Raw genomic sequence first — 18,330 nt, forward strand, 5'->3', positions numbered from 1 at the left:
TAGTATTATTTACCCTCCTGGGCATAGCAGGACTCCGCCAGGCGCCCTTTAGATATATTTAGAATTGTACACTGTACATCTCCTGCAAGGGGGAGGCCGTGACCTCCCAAGGAGATGCATTGCTCCTGCCTTGGGACAGGCAGACCCTTCACGCATTCCCTCCTAAGGATTGAAGTTGCCGCACAAGTTTAAATGCACAATCTGATAACACCAAAATGGCCTCAGAGAATATGGTACTGGGGCTCAAAGCTCCCCTGTATCTTGCCATTGAGGCCGGACCTCTACAGCAGCAAGAGGGGTGATTCTACACCCCGCCCCACAATTGCTTTCCTTAGCAGCCTGATTCCTGAAGACCTACTTTTTGGTCACCTCAGGGTCTCTGAAAAGAACTTGGAGACCATTAGAGGCACTAGGAAAAGTTCCACCGGGTCACAATATGCAAGCAACTGGATGTGCTTCTGCCACTGGTGCCTAGGAAACAACAAGAACCCACTAGATGCATGCCGGTAGACTAATGCAGGGCATACCAGGCAGCAATGAGGGCTTAATTGAAACTTCAGACTAAGAGTCAGTTGTCACTGCGCTGCGTAATCCCTTTCTACTCTTAAATCTCATACACTTTCCTCATACTCTTGGGAGAATACAAAGAATCCCTAAGTTGAAGAGGGCCATTGGTTTCTCGTTTTGCAAAGTAGTTTTTAGACTTGGCTGTCCAAATGCAAATAATGTCTGTAGAATGAGAGGGGAATAGCCCAAGTGGGTGCCTTGCACATTTCCAGTAAGAGGACATGCCCCAGGAAGGGTGTTAGGGTGATCCTGCACTCAAAAGGTGCACTAGAAGCCCCTGCAGAGTACTTTCCCCCTTTAAATTGTAAGCTTAGACAATTGTAGAGACCACCCATCTTGCTAGAGTGGCTTTCGGTGCTGCTGAGCCTGATGTTGCGCCCCCAAATGACGCAGCCAATTTTGCTCTGTTTCTGAGATATTTAGTCCTCTCCAGATAGACTTTTAGCAACCTTACCACGTCCTTTCTGCTTCCGTGCTTAGAGCAGGAAAGAAAATTGGTAACGCACAACATTGGAGGCTTAAATAGGAAGGCCAGCATAGAACAAGCTCCTAAACATCATCATCGTGCAGCTAAAGGAAGTTTAGCTGGAAATCTCTTCTTTCATCCAGTTAGAAGATACTGCTCTATAAGACCAAAATTACCACTATGTTTTACCTGATGAAGCTTCATTGTGCACTCAGTGCTCTCTATGCAACTATGATTCGGGGACCCACAAAGTGTTTTTTCCTTTTCTTTAAGCCACTTGATGGGGAAGGTGTATGCGAATGCCGAAAGAGTAGACTCTCCATGACACGATTGCAATTAGCGCTTCAAGATCTTCATTAAGTTGAGCTAAGCCATCTTCCATGACAGTCCTACGCAAGGGAAATGTATATGGAAAGACTTAATGGCCCCTTGAAAGCTGGATTGCCTTTGTAACTCGTAGTACATCCAGGGTATTTGACCTCCTTCAGGGATCCATGCTCCTCCGGTTAGGGTCACTGGTAGTGTAAGCAGCACTTCAGAGATTCATACCTCCAAATGGGAGGCGGCTGGTGGACACACAGGCTAGACCCATCCATTATGCAGACACTGTGCTGGACATGAAATCTAAAGTGGATGCCCCTTTTGTTCAGACCATGTTGAAGAAGATATTTGGTTCTGGCAGTTTGTGATACGATATCTCAGCAGCCATTGCCACTGTTGTCTTCATGCTTGGCGCTGTCCTGGAAATTGACACAGTGACTTGCCGACCATTCACTTTGTTTTATCCTTGTAGGTATTTAAGAAATGGAAATGCAGTCGTGAGGCTGGCCAGGAGGGCCTGGACATGCCCCCAGAATGTTTTTTATAGTTAAAAGTACATGCTACGGCCCTTAATGGTGAAGTGAAAAATTATGTGTGGGAAGTGTAAGTGTCACAACTGTACCACTGGCTCACCAATTGGCACCCATCGTGGGCGATTTGGGACTTATTCATCTCCATAATACTGCCTGGATAATACCTATTCATATTTTTGTCTTTACTTTCCATTTGAAAGACTTTGGAACGTTCTTATTTAATTTCCCAAACTACATGTACCTTAATGCACCTTGTGGCAGTTCCCATTCCCTGGCTATTCCGAAGGCTGCAGTTTTAGGATTACAATCCCCAGAAGCCTTAGAGATCAGTGCAGCTTTCACTTTCCCAGGACCAGAGAGGGAGGAGGCCAATTACCTTCAGGTGTGCTGCTCAAGGTGCTGATAATTAGCCTGCTTCAGCACAGGGCAGGTCAGTATTTAGGCAGCTGCCTGCAGGAGCACAGGCCTTTTGCATTGAGATTTCTTCCAGCCCTTTGTTGCCTTGATCCTTGGATTTCTGGTGTGTCCTGTTGTTTACAGAGCCTGCTCCTGCTCCAGAGCACTGTGCTCCCTGCCTTACAGTCCGGCTACTCTACCTGCACACCTCTGCCTTTGCCCTACACCTCTGCGATTCCCATACTGCAACCGTGCTCCCCTGCTTGCAGTCCTCTGTCACCTGTCTACAACCCCTTGCTCTCTACCACCAATTATCTTGTTCCCTGTCTGCAGTTTCTTGTGTTATGCCCATTGCCTGTATTACCTGTCTTTAGCTTCATTGAGCCTTCAGTCCTGCCCTTGTTATCCCACTTCAGAGCTACAGTTTCCTTGTTATCAGTCTTCAGACCTGCCCTTGTTATCCCACTTCAGAGCTACAGTTTCCTTGTTTTTCTCTCTGCAGTCCTACTCTTATTATTCCAGTCCAGAGTTACTGTTCCTTGTTAGCAGTCTACAGTTTCCAGTCTCCTTACCCCTGTACTCAGATTCTAGTTTCCTTGCTGTTCTTCTTTCTTCCGGTTCTCTTTCTTGAACCTTGCTCACTTTGACTTCCGTTTCCCCCTGGACATTTCTGTTACAGTTCTTGTCTTCACTTGTGCCTTATGTAATTCCTTTGTTCAGAGTTTGACTGCTGGGTTTCCAGCAGGTAATCTGTGCCCCTTTCCTTTGTTGCGTTTCAGTATTGTACCTTGCGTCAATGTTAACGGTGTGCTGGTTCCTGTTTCAGGAGGCAGTCATTGTTCAGTTCCTGCTGGACCCGTACAGGCTTCAGTCTTGTGAGTACTGTTACCTTGTTTGTGCCTTAGGGTCCAGACACTGACACCCACTGCTGTTGCTCCTTTCCATGAGCATTCAGAGTGGGGCCCTGGAATAGTAACCTGCTCAGAAGGCTGGAGTTTCCCTGGTTCTGTGGGAAACTCTTCCCCCATTCTGTGTACACACCAAGAGGGAACCTAACGTGTTTGTTTTACTGCCCCTTTCCGTTCACTGCCTCTGTTGCCTATCCTTTCTTGTCTGCAGGACTCCTTGTACTCCTGCTTCTTGTGTACTTTTCTCTCTTTTGCTTTGTGGGCACATCTCTAGCCGCAAGTCCCTCTAACGCAGTGGTCTTCAAACTTGTTATGCCAAGGCCCCCCTGAGCAAATAATAAATTGTTCGGGGACCCACTTGCCCCGCCCCTCTGTGTTGATATTCTTTTTTTTATAGAGATAGCTGCGAAATGTGTGATGTCCATACACGAGCACACTGGATTGTTTTGTATATGAGACTCTGACGAGCATGCCAATCAAAGAAGTTGCCCCACATTGTAAATCCACTAGGCCAGTGGTCTTCAAAAATGTTTAGCCTTGGCACCCCTGAGCAAAATTTAGGCACGCCAGGCCCCCCAAAAAATGCCAAATGGACAGTATGTATTGCGCACCGTCACTGCACCCTACTCCCAGTATAGTCCCTGGGCTCCCCTACCTGCTCCCATCACAGTGGCTGGGCTCCCTCATCCCACTCCTACCCATTCCCTGAGCTCTCCCCACACCATCACACAACCTGGGCTCTCCCCACCCTGCTCCCACCACTATCCCATGGTTCCCACCCATCCTGCTCCCACCACAGTCCCTGTGCTCCCTCAACCCGTTCCCAGCACAGCCCGAGAGGGAGTGGCGGCTGGTGAGTTTTTTAAGTGGAGGGGCATAACTATTTCCCCCAAAAATGCCATAGCGACTGTAGGTGCCTTTCCCCGGCTTACTACGTGTGAGAGAAAATAAAATAGCCGACACAACCACTGAGACCCGGCTGCAAGAGTTCAAAGGATGGTTTATTTCTCCAGCTAGGAAATAACCCAGAAAACCCTTCCCAAAATCTCATTACATCACACTTATATTTATATTAATTAAAGTAACTCTAACAAAAAATGCTAAATGGACCCGATTGGCCAGGCGGTGTGGTGCTGTAGGTGTGGGTGGCATCTCTTCCTCCTGGTTGGCTGAGAGGCTGACGGACGTCAAACATCTTGTGCTCCACGCAGGTCAGGGTCCGGTCACTGTGGTCACTACCTAAGCTAATATGTTACACACTAAATAACAAATTATTTAAAACATTTTATGCTACTTGTCACATTTCTACATAAGTCACACACAATGATTATTGTCAGTAGAATTGGGTCATTTGTGGCTTTAATTGGAGGCCTTGACCTTATTGTGCATGTAGAAGAATCAGGCTGTGTTTCGCATCTTTTCCTAGGTTTCAAACTCATTAGTACAAGTAAAAGCATATATAGTAGTAAAAATGCTGAAGGTTAGTAAGGAGTGTATTGGGTGGGTTTCGCAGCACAGGCAAGGGTCTGGCACTTGAAAGAAATACCTTACAGGGGGTGCAGGGTCAGGATTGCAATAAATTGTTCTAATGGGGGTGGGTGTCTTGCACGTTTATGAGGACGAATCGAGCAGAAAGTGCTTAGCTCATCCTGGTTCACATGCTGGTTCTCAGACGAACAGTGATCTCGGAGGAAGAAAACTGTAGCATATTGATTGTTGCAACTTTCTCCAGCTTCAGCGTGAGAATGGAAGCGCAGAGCTTTCCTTCGCAGGGGGAGTGCAAGGGTGGAGGCCAACCAGCTGCCTGCGTGTCTCGTGTGTGTGTGTCTCTGTCCTTGGCTGCTGCGGTGGAAGGGGAGCTGAGCATTGCTGTACTATCGCAGTGAGGCCTGTTTACCCAAGATGGAGTCGAAAGGGGGCACAAAAGATGGATGCCCCGTGTCCTGCTCAGTAGTCCCATCTATGTAGCAGTCAACTGTGGTTAACTTTACATAAGGGCAAGGGGCAATCCCACTACCGGAGGCCCGTGGTCCAAGCCCTGTACTGAGGAGCGTACGACGCGAAGGGGCCTAAGGACCCCTCGCTCCCATACACGACCGAGCGCAGTGAGGGAGTTCGAACCAATCAAGGTGGCTTTGGGGGGTTTCCCCCTGTGAATTTTTTATAAAATAATGGGTTAACATGGTGCATTGTAGAGCATTCTTTAAAAGAAAATGGGTAAATAGCCAAACAGTTTGCAATTGCTGCTGGGGGGGGCTTAGGGTGCAGGCTTGACATGTTTTACTGGACATTTATGATAGATGTCAAGCAAAAAATATACCATCCCTGTCCCCTGGGCCCCACTAGGCCATGATTCAATAAAATAAATTAACATAAACATACCTTCTGTATTGGCTTGCATGTGGGTGCTGAAACGCCCTGTTCCAGGCTCCTCTGTCCGTATGTGCGAGGAGGCGCAGGAGCTCCCCCTTGCATATACAGACATGCAGTGCCCCAGCCAGCATTTCCAATGAGCTATGCAATGCTGGCGAAGCAAAACGCCCCAGCCTTGCATGGCTCAATGAGCATGTGCGGCTGGGGAATGAATTGAACTGTCAAAGGGAAATAGGGTTTCCCCCTTTGACAAGTCAGCCAGCCCAGGAGCACTCCCTCAGCTGGAAAAAGCAGCCGAGGGAGTTCTCATTGTTTCACTGGGCTGGCTCCTTAGCTCCTCCATAATGGGTGAGGGGGCCACTGGGTGCGCACCCCCTCGCCATTATGGATGAGCCGCCAGGCTCGGACTGGCCTACTGGCCTGTTCCCCTTCCCTTTGCCTGGTCGCGCTCTGAAACACTTGTGTACGAGCGCAATACAAATAAAATATATCATATCATAGGGCAATGCCTGTACCAAAAATACTAAATGCTAGTATGGGCCAGTCAAAATGGGCCACCCTTTTGGCCAATGTGGGCCAGTTTGAGTTATTCCCCTACGCAGTTAGTAATTTTGACCATTGCTGCTGAATAAATATTCTATAAATATCACAATACACTTACATTTTAACAAAAAGCACCCCCTTGGGTACTATTCAAACAGTCTGTTAATGAATATCCATTTACAACTGTGGCCACTTTTTCATTGGTGCCTGAGACAGTGTCATGCTTCAGCCCGACCATGTGAGCCGCTCTGCCCATTTCTTCCAATCTAAAAAAAAAGATATATATTTATTTTACATTCCATGCTGGGCTCTCACAACCCCCTAGGGATGCGCCTGCGACCACCTACGGGGCCGCGCCGCACAGTTTGAATACCACGGCTCTAACAGTAATGAAGGCATGGTATCAAACAATAAGACAGACACAAGTGAACACATTTCAAGGGTGTTTATTGAACTTCAGTTGGGTTTGAAAAATGCCTATATAATCCTTAATCTAAAAATGGGAGCAAGCTACTATCATCAAATAATAATAACGCAGTCTTAGTCGAGTCTGTCAAAATAAAAGGGCCTATGCTAATAAACGTCTTGCCAATCCTTACTTCTAAATACAAATAGTGTGGGAAACCATGTTATGCAAAGAAAAGTGTTCAAGAAATGATATGTCAGGATATTCAAGCCGTTGGCTTCCCTTCCCCACGTTTTCAGCACGGGAAAAGGCGGCACACTCAAGTTTAGCACACTCTCTGGATTCTCTTGCACGAGGATGCAATTCAAAACTTCATCAGAGCCTTCTATGGCAAAGTCTCTTGGCCCTTCAACGTCTCTTATTTTAGAGGGCCAGATGCAACCCGACAAACATTAAAGTTCCTTTCTTCTTAGGATTTCACATACAACTTCTTGGGTGCTTTACTGTTCACCCTGGGTCGCCCTTCATCGGGCTGAGACCCACTTTAACACAAAGCCTTCAATTGGTCTCCCTCTGCCGGGCTTGGACTAAATTTCTCTACTTCGTCACAATCGAAGACTTTTGACTGGGTGCAGGATTTCGCTTGACACGTCGCAGGACCACTTCGATTCACAGTTACTCTATCTCTTCTTGATATGACCTTTTTCTCACTTTCACTTTTGCCACATCTCAGCTGGATACCTTACAGAAACCTTTGATTGAGCACCCAGGTGGTGCCATATCACTCTGTGAAAGGTATTTCAGTCACTCATTAGCAGTTCAACTTTACTTGCGTCTCTTATCACGCGCGTTTTAACAATGTTCGTTCCAATGCTCGCCATACAGTGTTCCTGCTTGCAGCCTTGGCTTCAACCCAGACCAGTTTTGTATCGGTCTCCCCAACTCACCGGCTGTGTTGATTCACTGACGTTGCTTTGTTCTTGGTGCCAAGGACGGTACCACGGCGGCTGGCGCTTCTACCCACCTTGATTATTTACGCGGCAGGGCACCAGGTATCTCTGACACACAATACAAGATTCTTCAGCCTGGTTTCCTGGTCTTACGCTTTCTATTCACAAGGCCTCTGGAAAGTAATGGTTCCTTGTCGAAAAGGTCAAGGGAACTTCCCTCTGCGATTCCCTTCTGTTTTGCAGTCTTCCCTCTCTAGTCAGCTGCCGTCTCAAAACTGTTGTTTCCTTGTGTGCTTTGCGTCGCTTAGAGTGTGCTCTCAGGCTCCATCTTTTATCCGTGTGGTGCATCTTAATGGAAGTCGGGTGTGTGTGATGGTCAGTAATTGCCTGACCTCGTCTGGCCATTGTATTGGGACACGTCGGATATACTGCTCGGATGTCAGTCTGTTTTCTCTCATAGCAGGCTTTCCGTGAGAATGTGTTAGTGTTGTAAAAGGGAGGTAGTAGAGTTCTTAAATATCCTACCTGGTAGGATTGGGTAAAGGTGTTACAGGGAAGGGGATACCACATCTCACCAAGGTGATTCTCCCGCACTGGTCCATCCCCAGCAACTGGATCCAAAAGGGATGGCCGTGTCCTGGCCACCTGGATTATAGATCCCCGGGAACTAGTGGCTGAGACACCTTCTGTTTTCTCACAGAAGGAACAGTGTCAAAGGAGCCAGGAGTGGTTGAGTTACTATGGTGAGTAATGTTTTCCGAAACTGCTAAAGGAGCACTGGATGTTTATGTGGCCCCCTAATGTTGTCAGAAAGTAAGGCTCTTGGAGCACTGTGATGCTGACTTACAGTTTTCTCTGTTTTGCAGGAAAATTTGGAGAAACGAGGGTCCTAAAGCTTTCCTGAAAGGGGCGTACTGCCGAGCACTGGTCATCGCCCCACTCTTTGGAATCGCGCAGGTCATCTACTTCGTAGGAATCGGAGAATACCTCTTGGACTTACTTCCAAAACACCATGATTAACTCCAATGCACTTTACAGGAAGTCCTGTCCCAAGTAGTGGCTGCGTCGGAGAGCTCAAGCACAAAGGGAAGGTGGCAGGAGCAGACTAAAGGAGCCTGGTGACCAAAGTTTATCATTTAAATGGCACTATTCCGGGTCTAAGGGCCACATTCCTTTGAGCCAATGGGGGCTGAAGAAAGCTCCCGCCTTCCCCATGTCACAAAGCCCTTGATACAGACCTGCCCTTGGTCACATAGTTCCTTCCTTGGTATGTCAGAAGGCCTAACGCACAGTTCCTCCCATTTATTTATCATAAGGCCTAACTAATTCTTTCCTCTCTCATATGTAACAAAGCATCATACACAGTTCCTGCCCTCTCTGTGTTCATATGCAGTCCCTTTCTTTATATGTCAAAAGAGATACCGTACATACCCATCTTTGAGTCACAGGCTTTACACACAGCCCCATTCTTTGTCACAGCCCCATTCTTTGTCACAGACCACACACAGAACCTTCCCTTTTGCAACACAATGCCTCACCTTGAATCCTTTCCTAAGGTGTCACACAGCAGTACCAGTCCCAGACCTTTATGTATCGCAAGGATTCACAGTCCGTCCCCATCCTTTATAGGTCACAGGCCTCATGCAAATACTCTACCTTTAAATGGCAAGGCCACACACGGAGTCAGCGACATGTATATGTTGCAAGTCACAAACATGCTCCCTTTTATTACCACAACACATCCCATACAGTCCCTGTTTTTTTGCCACAATCTCACATACACGCACACTCTTTCGTTAAATGTAACTGGGCATCACCTACTTGCCATGCCTTATATATTGCAGAGCTCACATAAAGACCTTGCCCTCTGTGTCACAGGGTTCACATACACTGCCTCCCCAGATATGCCAGAAGGTCTGACCTACAGCAGTCCCTTGCTTTAAATTCAAAATTAACTCTGTAATAGTCTCTCATTTACAAGTCCCAGTGTCACACACAACACTTGCATGTTCATCCTCTAAAGACCCGTCTGTTATTTAACAGTCTCACATGCCATCCCTCAAGGTCTTCTATTCACCCCTTCCTTTATATTTCTCACACTTCACCTACAGTCTTTTGCTTTGATACAAGATTGTGCGTATAGTCGCTGCCTTTATATGTCAAAAGCCTTCAAAGTAACTCCTTTTTAATAACTTAAGACATTATAAATGGTACTTCCCTTTTTTCACAAGGTCCTCCCACACACTATTCCCATTGTATGGCACTGGACTTCACACTCACTCACTGCTCTGTATTTTCAATAGGTTGTTGGGTACAGCTTCTGTCCCTCTTGAACTGGATCCAAAGGGCACCGCACATGCTGGCTCAGTGCTGATGGGACCCGATGAAACCGTATTGTGCGACATTGTCGCTGAGTTAAACCAATCAGATCGGCACTAAATTGTGAAAAGTTTGTTTCACAAGGCTGGACCAAATTGTATCCATATTGTTTGCTTTACCTTAATGGTCATTGGTTTTGTTTGCGTGTGGAGCTCCCAGCACTTTTGAAGTGTTCTCCGGTAGTGATTGGATGCTCCACAGATGTGGACATAAATCAGAATTGCGTGTCTGGAATCTAAAATGTGCCCCATGCATACACCCTCCTGTGGCACGCATGTATTGCTTCTTCACCTCTATGCCCAGGGGTGGGCTGGCATTCAAAAGAGGCCCTGGAAATCATGTTCAAAGTGGTCCCATATTACATATTTTCAGCAATCCCAACTTTTTTCCTATGAGAACATGTGGAAATAAAATAGGTTACCACACAAAAAAGGCCCAGGGTGCCGAGGCCTACAGGGAAATCTCCAGAGTTGCCCATGGGCCAGTCCCCCCCCCTGTCTATTCCCTGAATTGAACTGTGTGCGCATGGGGGTAAAGGCAGGTCAAGCTGCAGGCCCTGTACTTAAGATTCCTAAGCCCACTGTATTCATTTTTTAAATTTGAATAATTGAACCTACTTATCTGTGCCCATTCCTGAATGAATGACTTGTTCGTCATGAACAGGTATGCTAGCAGTGTTTGGGATTTATTCTCTTGCATCTCAAAGCCTTTATGGGGTGTACCATCCTGTTAAGAACATCCAGAAAGTGTGCCCCATAATGGTTTGAACTTTGGGCCCATGGAGCAAGCCAAGGAGCTTTGCGATTCAGGTTTGTCCTATAGCATGCAACTGAAGCATGAGTCACACCTACGTCTCCTGCCAAGGCAATGTCAATGTGTCCTGGTAGGGCTCAGCCAGCGGCAATGATGCACTGACAGCCTGGGCTCTGTCAGTCTGTCATTCCAATTGTTTCAATTTCAGGGGTCCATTTGAAGTTTACACTTTCAGTTGTAAGAATGTACCTTTCATAACAGTGGATGAAGTTCTAGGAAGCAGTGCCTGACTACAGGGTACATGTATGGGACAACTTCAGACAGGAGGAGGCTGAATCGGGTTTTGCTGTAGAGACCACCCCCAAGAAATGGGGTAACTCGTGAGGGTGGAAATCTGTGTGGAATCACTATTGAGGTTTGTCTGTTGCCTGGCTGAAAACAGTGCGATACCCATACAAAGTGAACCTCCAAAAGTTTCCCCCCATAGTAACTCCACAGGGTGGCATCAGAGAAGCACGAGGTGCTCGGTGATGCCTTCATGGACGAACCTCTCGGTTAGACCACAAAACTACGACACATGTCCTATGTTTCCTATCGTAGTGAGGTCCTGCTAGAGTCTCCACTATTAGGCTGTGTATCAACATGGTCCACACAAGTACAGGGAAGTAGGAAACAGGACCTTGTTTTCCCCTTATGGTCCTCCCCAGCAAGCAGGTCCTCACTTTAACTGTGGGAATTCTCGTGAGCTCCTCACATGTATAGCAATGCTGGACTGTGCGTGTGGGTGTGTGTGTTTGTACTTATTTTATTCAGGTTTCTTGCTATGGCGCAATTATGTGGCTGTTGTGTACCATACACAATGCAACCCATCACCTGGACAGGAGGATTGCTCGAATACTAGGTCAATCAAACCCCATCAGTTCAGGCCATTCTGCTGTTTTGTTTGGACCACTAGTAGAGGATGCAGGCAGAAAAGAGACAATCATTTAGTAGTGGAGAATTGAGAGGGAGGAGTGACTGACTGTAGGCAGGGGAGACAAGCTCTTGAGAAACCGTTAGTTCTGAGGAATCTTTTTAGGGGCAGGCTAAATATTTCATTTTTATTTTTTGTAAACCTTCTACCCTGTCTGGGAATAAAACTAGTCGCCGGTTTCCCAGAAACTCATCCTCTTTGAAAATAAAGCACATCATTTTTTTCAAGCTTTGGTCAAAAAACACAGATAGGCAGGGATTTTGTTTTCCCATGCTCTATTGTACCGAAATGATCGGACCTCATATCCCTGAAACAAGGTCAGGTAGCAGTCCATGGTTGTTATGCCTCCACACAGCATTCAGCGAGGCTTTGATGGGAGGACAGATTTCAATAACAAAAGAAGTACTTGCTTCTTCCAGGGATAATGGAAAGATTCTTCGGTAGATTGTGGCGTTGTTAAGGCCATTAGCACCGTGGGTTACCAAATCGATAATCCAATGGGGTTTAAAAAAAATAAAATGTTTTTCCTTCCTACAACAGGGCGCGCGCGGCATCCAGTTGTAGGAAGGAAAAACCTTTACCTACATGGCTGCTATTGAAAGGGAAGGCAGGGCTTCGTATGGAGCCCCTCTTCCCTTTCCACGGCAGCTGTTGTGAGCAAAGAGGAAGGTGCGGCTGCGGTGGCGAGTGCCGCCACAATAAGGTACGTTTGGCAGAGGGGGGGGGGGATAAAAAAAACGGGACGGAGTGGCCGGAAGATGGCACCAGGGGAGCTGGCCGTCAGGCGGCTTGGAACACGTGCTAACACCGGCTGTTCAACCCCGAGTTCCTAGCCACCTGATTGGCTGGCTCCCCGCCTAGGGTGCTAATGGCAGAAGATGCCTTGCTTCAGTCCATCAAGAAGGACTTTGCCCTCTGTCCTGTGTTCTAAAGTTTTAGCCTCCTATGAAGATGAAGCAATGAACAGTAGCAGCATCACCCTTCAGCTCTAGCCTTAAATAAACCTCATTAGGCAACAGTTTCAGGTAAAATGGCGCAGAGTACAAAGGGCACAGTGCCCATGGTTAACACATCATACATTGTCGCATGATGATGCTTGCCAACTGATAATGTTGCTTACAAGCATTGTTTGAAGTATTATGTAATTAAATACCTCAAGGAAAATCAAGTAATGAGTATATCACCAACAGTTTGGCGAAATAGCTCCATTAGCAACTGAAAGTTAAGCTTCTAAAATATTTCGAAATCATATAAATGTATTGCAATCAACTGTTCAAATCAACAAGAATAAATCTAAATGAGAAAAATAGTAAATCGAATAAAGCAAAAGAAAAGTTTACACAATATAATGTAATGAGTACAAAATACTTCTGGGATGAAATAAGAACTACAGGAATAGGCTACATTTTAACTGTTTAATTGTATTATACCATTTTAACCTCAAACGGGGAGCATTAACATCCTGCTTCCAAGTTATTGGCCCATGAGTAAAAGAAAAGACCCTCTTGGTGCCTTTATCGTGGATTGTGAACTGCTACAAAGCAGTTAGAGCCTTATGCCAATACACGCTTGAATGTGTTAACAAAAAAAATAAAAAAATGTCCTCTCCGGTTCTGGATGTCAAACACCACGTGGCTCCCGGAGGCTTTGCACTCTCTCCATGCACAGCAACTGCTTCCAGCTGAATGACCATTTGCACTTCACAGCCTTGTAGTAACTGTCATCCTATTTCAGCAAGCAGTGTGGGTGAAACGAGGGGGAAGCCTTTCGCGTCCCATTTCCCCCAGTGTTTGCCAAACTGATGCATGGGGAAAGGTAATGGCAAGAAATGGGAAGTGTCCTCTCCTTTCATGTAATTGCTCTGTAACTCCCTCCTTTCTGTTACAGAAGGGGTCTTGCCCCAGGGTTTGGGATAGGTATTACAGCAGGAGCACAGGGTGAACAGTGCCAATGATTCACATTCTGTTCCAGGCATCTCATCCAGAGAGGCTAAAGGAAAGAGATTTGGCACAGAAGAACAGGCAGGGGCAGAGGGCATGACAATGAAGAGACTGTTCATGTAGTAGACTTACACCAATGAGTGCACCCGAATGCCTATCCTTTGTTTCTAATGGAGAGCTAAGCATTCCAATAATCCTATAGGTACTCCACAGTAATGCTAATGCTAGGATTACTTACCGGTAATCTTTATTACTTCTAGTTTTACTGTTCCTCGTCATAGCGCTTTGGGTGGAAGTCAATTTGTCTTCAAGATAGTCCGACTAGGAGAGGTAAGAGGGACGTGGGGGTAATTGCACCCAGGGGCAAAGGTTTTCCTACTAATGTCCATTTGGGCCAAAGTCGCACTTACTGAAGCTTCTTTGTCAATTCTACTTGGTTCAGAGCGCTGTAGCACTAGTTTTACTCTAAAACAAGATCGAGATTTGTCAGAATTTGCTCTGAATGCAACCCTCACCATTACTTGTTAGCTTAGGTTGCGGAGAGAGAAATGGCTTATCTGCCTAGAACCATGAGTTCGACAGAGCAATAGGAAGGTGTCCAGTTAAAGTTTCGAAATCAAAAGGATCGAATGCCAAAGGTGAGAGTGCATTCGACTGCAAACAAAAGGATCACATATTTTTTTAAGTGTATATATTTTCTTTTTATTTAGTATAGGTAAAAAAAGGTGTTTTACACCACAAATGGGGATTTGGGGGGGGGGGGGGGACCCCCCAAAAAATAAATGTGATCCTTTTTTTCAGTCGAATTGACTCGACCCTTTTGTCATTCGACCCTTTTGAGTCGAAACTTTAACCTATAACCCAATAGGGCATCTCCAGATGTCACAATCGCCCAATGCCTTGCAAAGCAGTGTGGGCTAGGAAAAGGCCATTTGGGCAGAGCTTCCCCGGTATACAGCAAGAAACATGACACCATGGCAATCAGGTTTCTGATGGCAGGGGCACTTCAAACGAATTGCAAGGGAATACATCTAATTGGTGGCACGTTTTCTTCATTATATTAAACGTTCTCTTTCTGGACAATGGTGGTTAGTGGATCTGTATTTGACTCTGCACCTAATAAGATACAAGAGGTGCGTACTTCCTAGATCAGACTCAATCACCACAGTGTGTGATGTTGGGCCACTGTAGTCCTATCGTACCGGGGTGCTCACATTTTTAGGTAGTTGGCTTCTGAAGGCCAGTGTTTAAATTGTGAGAGCCACATTTTGTCAGACACTCCTTGAGCAAAGTACATTATACGTTTTTGAGCAATTCTAGAGACATGGATTCTTGTATACTTCAGTTACACAGGTAGACACTTCTTGCATGGATACCGTTTACTGTATCTTACCGCATACATAAAAAAATAAGAGGACAACAAAGAGTAGACTATCCACCACAATATCATGCAATGGAGCAGAAGGTTGAATGCTTTAGATGAGGGCGATAGCGGGCATAAGTGAGTGCCCGAGAGAAGCCCGGCAGAAAGACCGATAATGGATGAGGTGGTGCTATGGCAAATTCTGTGTCTGTCGGTCATGGACTCTAACATGTACAACAGATTAGTGCTACAACGGCACCTCTGCAGAGCCTGACCTCAGAGCTCACTGTTCTGTGGTAATAGAATTATTGAGCCCGAGGCCGCCTTCCATCTCAGACTAAACCCATTCTAGTTATTCTGTATAACACTCGCTGTAGGACAGTATTATTTGTTTTACATTTTTAAACAAAAAAAAGATTGCCGAATACAAACCCCACTGAAGTGCATTGGGTTGCAGTTAAAGCACCAGGATAACATGGTGTTCAAATTGCCTAAAGCTCTTTGTTTACATCTATTCTTCATTACATGACCTGTGACATTCTTGCTGTGTCAGACTTACACTGTCCTGTTCACTTCCTTGCCATTGTTTACATTAAGCCACAACAGTTCCTGGTATATCTGTGTTCTGGCTCTCATGCTACCATGTATCAACATTAATATTCAAAACCAATCCTGGGTTTTTTAAACCTCCATACTAATGCGCTATGTGAAATGTTGTACTAACTTTCTTACAAAGGAGCTGGATTTTCAATGACAACAGTGGCATGGTAATATGAAAGGCAGATCCACTAACTTGCACTGGGACTGTGGAATCTAAAAGATTTACAGTTATTGCCCTAATTGTGAATGTAGGGTGCAGTCTCTATATTGGAGACACTTGAACCCCTGTAAAAAAAGCTTACAATTGATACTGCTACTGATGTAGCGACTGTGTCAAGTCATGGACTCCGAGAATGGAGTCCCAAATCAGACAGCAGGATGTGCATATCCTAAGAGTTGCTAGTGTAGACAGCGCCATTTCTAATGAAATATAAACGGATGCAGTTTATTTGTCGTTAATTATATGCCAATGAATGCATCAAATGTGCATACAGTACGTAAGTGTCCTGGAGGCAGAGGTGACTGGACTATGCAAATAACTTCCACCGAAGACATTCAGTCTGCTGGTCTTACCCTCCAGAATGCCTGTTGCTTCTCAGTGCCTCAACTGGTATGTGGTTAAGTGGGCAAGGTCGTAAATGTAGCTGGGTTGCCACTGCATCTATTAGTTCAGGTGAAAAACGTTTCTTTCGGTTTGAAAAGACCTAAGCATAACACTGAAATAGCATAGTAATAGACGCAGGATGGGTAAACACCTCTGATGTGGTGTAACAGCTGCCAATCCCATTTCTCTGCCTTATGCGCTCTGCGTTTCCAGCCGAAACATGTTGATCGTCACCAGAATTTGTTTTCATTTACAGTATTTTTTAAAGTGTTTACTTGCATCGCAGCTGATCCTAATGGCCCATCTCCTCCCCCTCTGCACGCGGTATTCTGTATTTTGATTGGCTGGAATGCTTTGCAACGACCATCTGTATTTTGAAATTTAACCAATTTCCGAAATATGCTCTAGTCACTTTGTTTGTGTGGTTAAGTTTTCTTTTTACATTTCCAGAACAACTTTTAACTTATTGCGTTCCATGTTAACTTTTGAAAGCGTAACATTCCACACTTGTAAGTGTAGTGCGTACCGTATTGTAAATTGTAAACTATCCTGTTGCTGTAGGTCCCCAAATAACTGAGAAATGTATGGTTGTTTTTTAGGCTGCTGCTTTAAAAAATGTTCTTTGGAAGAGTTTAATTGTAATAAATGTACTGTAATGTAAAATAAAATATCTGCAAATATTCCTATGTGTCAGCGTTGGTAAAATAAAAAATCTGCAGATATTCCTATGTGTCAGCGTTGGTTTGAATTTTGGAAATATTATGTCAAATTGTTTATGCTTCGAATAACAGCAAGAAACCTCCTGAGCTGCCTCCATGTCTCCTCTTCCCAGGGTTTCTGTCTATGCACCCACCTACATGTGCCCTATCGTTTGCAGAAACTTCAATCTTGTTCCTACTCTCTTGTGATTTTTATAGTCCATGCCTGTATGATACTGCTTTACTACTATTCACTTACAGCACTTTGTAAGCCTATTCATACAGCCATGTTTATAGCTGTCTGTGGAACCTGCTCGTACAGGTAGGAGACCTCAATGTTATTTGTTATGTTTTGTTATAGTTTTTCGTACCCAAGTACAGCGCAACCGACACCAAAGGCAACCTGGCACTACGACTGACTACACAAGAATCATGAAGAAAAGAAGTTTAAAAAGTAGAGATTTTAAAGCCTTCCTAAATTGTAAGTGACCAGACACTGCACGAAGGGTGGCGCAGAGTGCATCCCCAGCTTTGACTGAAAAAGAACGGCCTCCAATTCTCGCACGATGGACCCTAGGAACAGCCAAAAGAGAGCGGTCCCTAGAGCGTAGCGCATGGGCAGGTACATAGGGTAGACATTTCTGCTGTAGGTACTCCATGCCAGCATCATAAAAAGCCATATGCACCAAGCATACACGCTTAAAATGAACACGCCTAGCCACTGGCAGTCAGTGAAGAGAATTAAGGACTGGTGAAATATGTTCCCGATAGGGAGTACCTTTTGCAAGATGTGCAGTAGAATTTTGGAGAACCTGCAGGCGCCGTATCACATAGTCCGGCTGAGCCAAATATAGAGAGTTACAGTAATAAATCCTTCTGAGGACCAAAGCAGAGACCACTTTCGAGGCTGTTTCGACTGGGGTAACCCGGGGCACGGTGGAACCCCCTAGAAAGGCTCTGGCCAAGGTCAAACTTGGCTTTGTTCCCCTTTCTGTGCCCTCTTCCCGCCATCGTGAGTACATTTCAGAGGTGGATGAGGGCTCTGATGATGGCGTGGTTCCTGATACGGTGCCAGATGAGATTCTCTGGGGCCATAGCCAAATTGAGGACCTGCGTCAGTCCCTGCACGAAGCCAGTGGTCTGGACACCTCGCTGGAGGTGGTGTTTTGTAGACCTGAGCCTGGCACTCATGCCGACTCCTCGTACCGGCACCTTATGTCTAGGGTTACCGAATACTTGGGGTGGTCTGCTCCCCCAGGGGATTTTCTTCAGGATGACCTTACGGATATCCTCGACCAAGGTCCACCAACTGACCCGGTACTGCCGTTCCATATGGCTCTACAGAGGAGGGGGGCGGCGGCTTGGACTGCTCCGGAGAGTCTCCCGGCAGTGGGCAAGTCTTTGCCACGAAAATACCACCCAGCCAGTAGCGGGGAAGTCGGGGTTTGCTCCTGATGTGCAGGCCCGGCTCCTCAACATGCCCTTTGACAGTGAACATCTTTTTGGCAGCAAGGCTGACAAGAGCCTTGAGAGGTTGCAGACCTCCAAAGCTGCAGC

General features: G+C 45.9%; 1 protein-coding gene across 6 annotated transcripts in view; it reads left to right on the forward strand.

Annotated features, from left to right (window-relative positions):
• SLC25A22 (solute carrier family 25 member 22) overlaps positions 1-16,797 on the forward strand; it is a 524,223-nt gene extending 507,426 nt beyond the window's left edge. For all 6 annotated transcript variants that reach the window (XM_069624031.1, XM_069624033.1, XM_069624030.1 and 3 more), the window contains one exon: positions 8,330-16,797. In XM_069624031.1, coding sequence (XP_069480132.1) covers positions 8,330-8,483 — 154 coding nt within the window. In that variant the 3' untranslated portion in view covers positions 8,484-16,797. The remainder of the gene's footprint in view (positions 1-8,329) is intronic.
• Positions 16,798-18,330: the final 1,533 nt, after the last annotated feature.

This window comes from Ambystoma mexicanum, chromosome 11 (assembly GCF_040938575.1).
Source record: "Ambystoma mexicanum isolate Mex_15411 chromosome 11, UKY_AmexF1_1, whole genome shotgun sequence".
NCBI classification, from domain to species: domain Eukaryota; kingdom Metazoa; phylum Chordata; class Amphibia; order Caudata; family Ambystomatidae; genus Ambystoma; species Ambystoma mexicanum.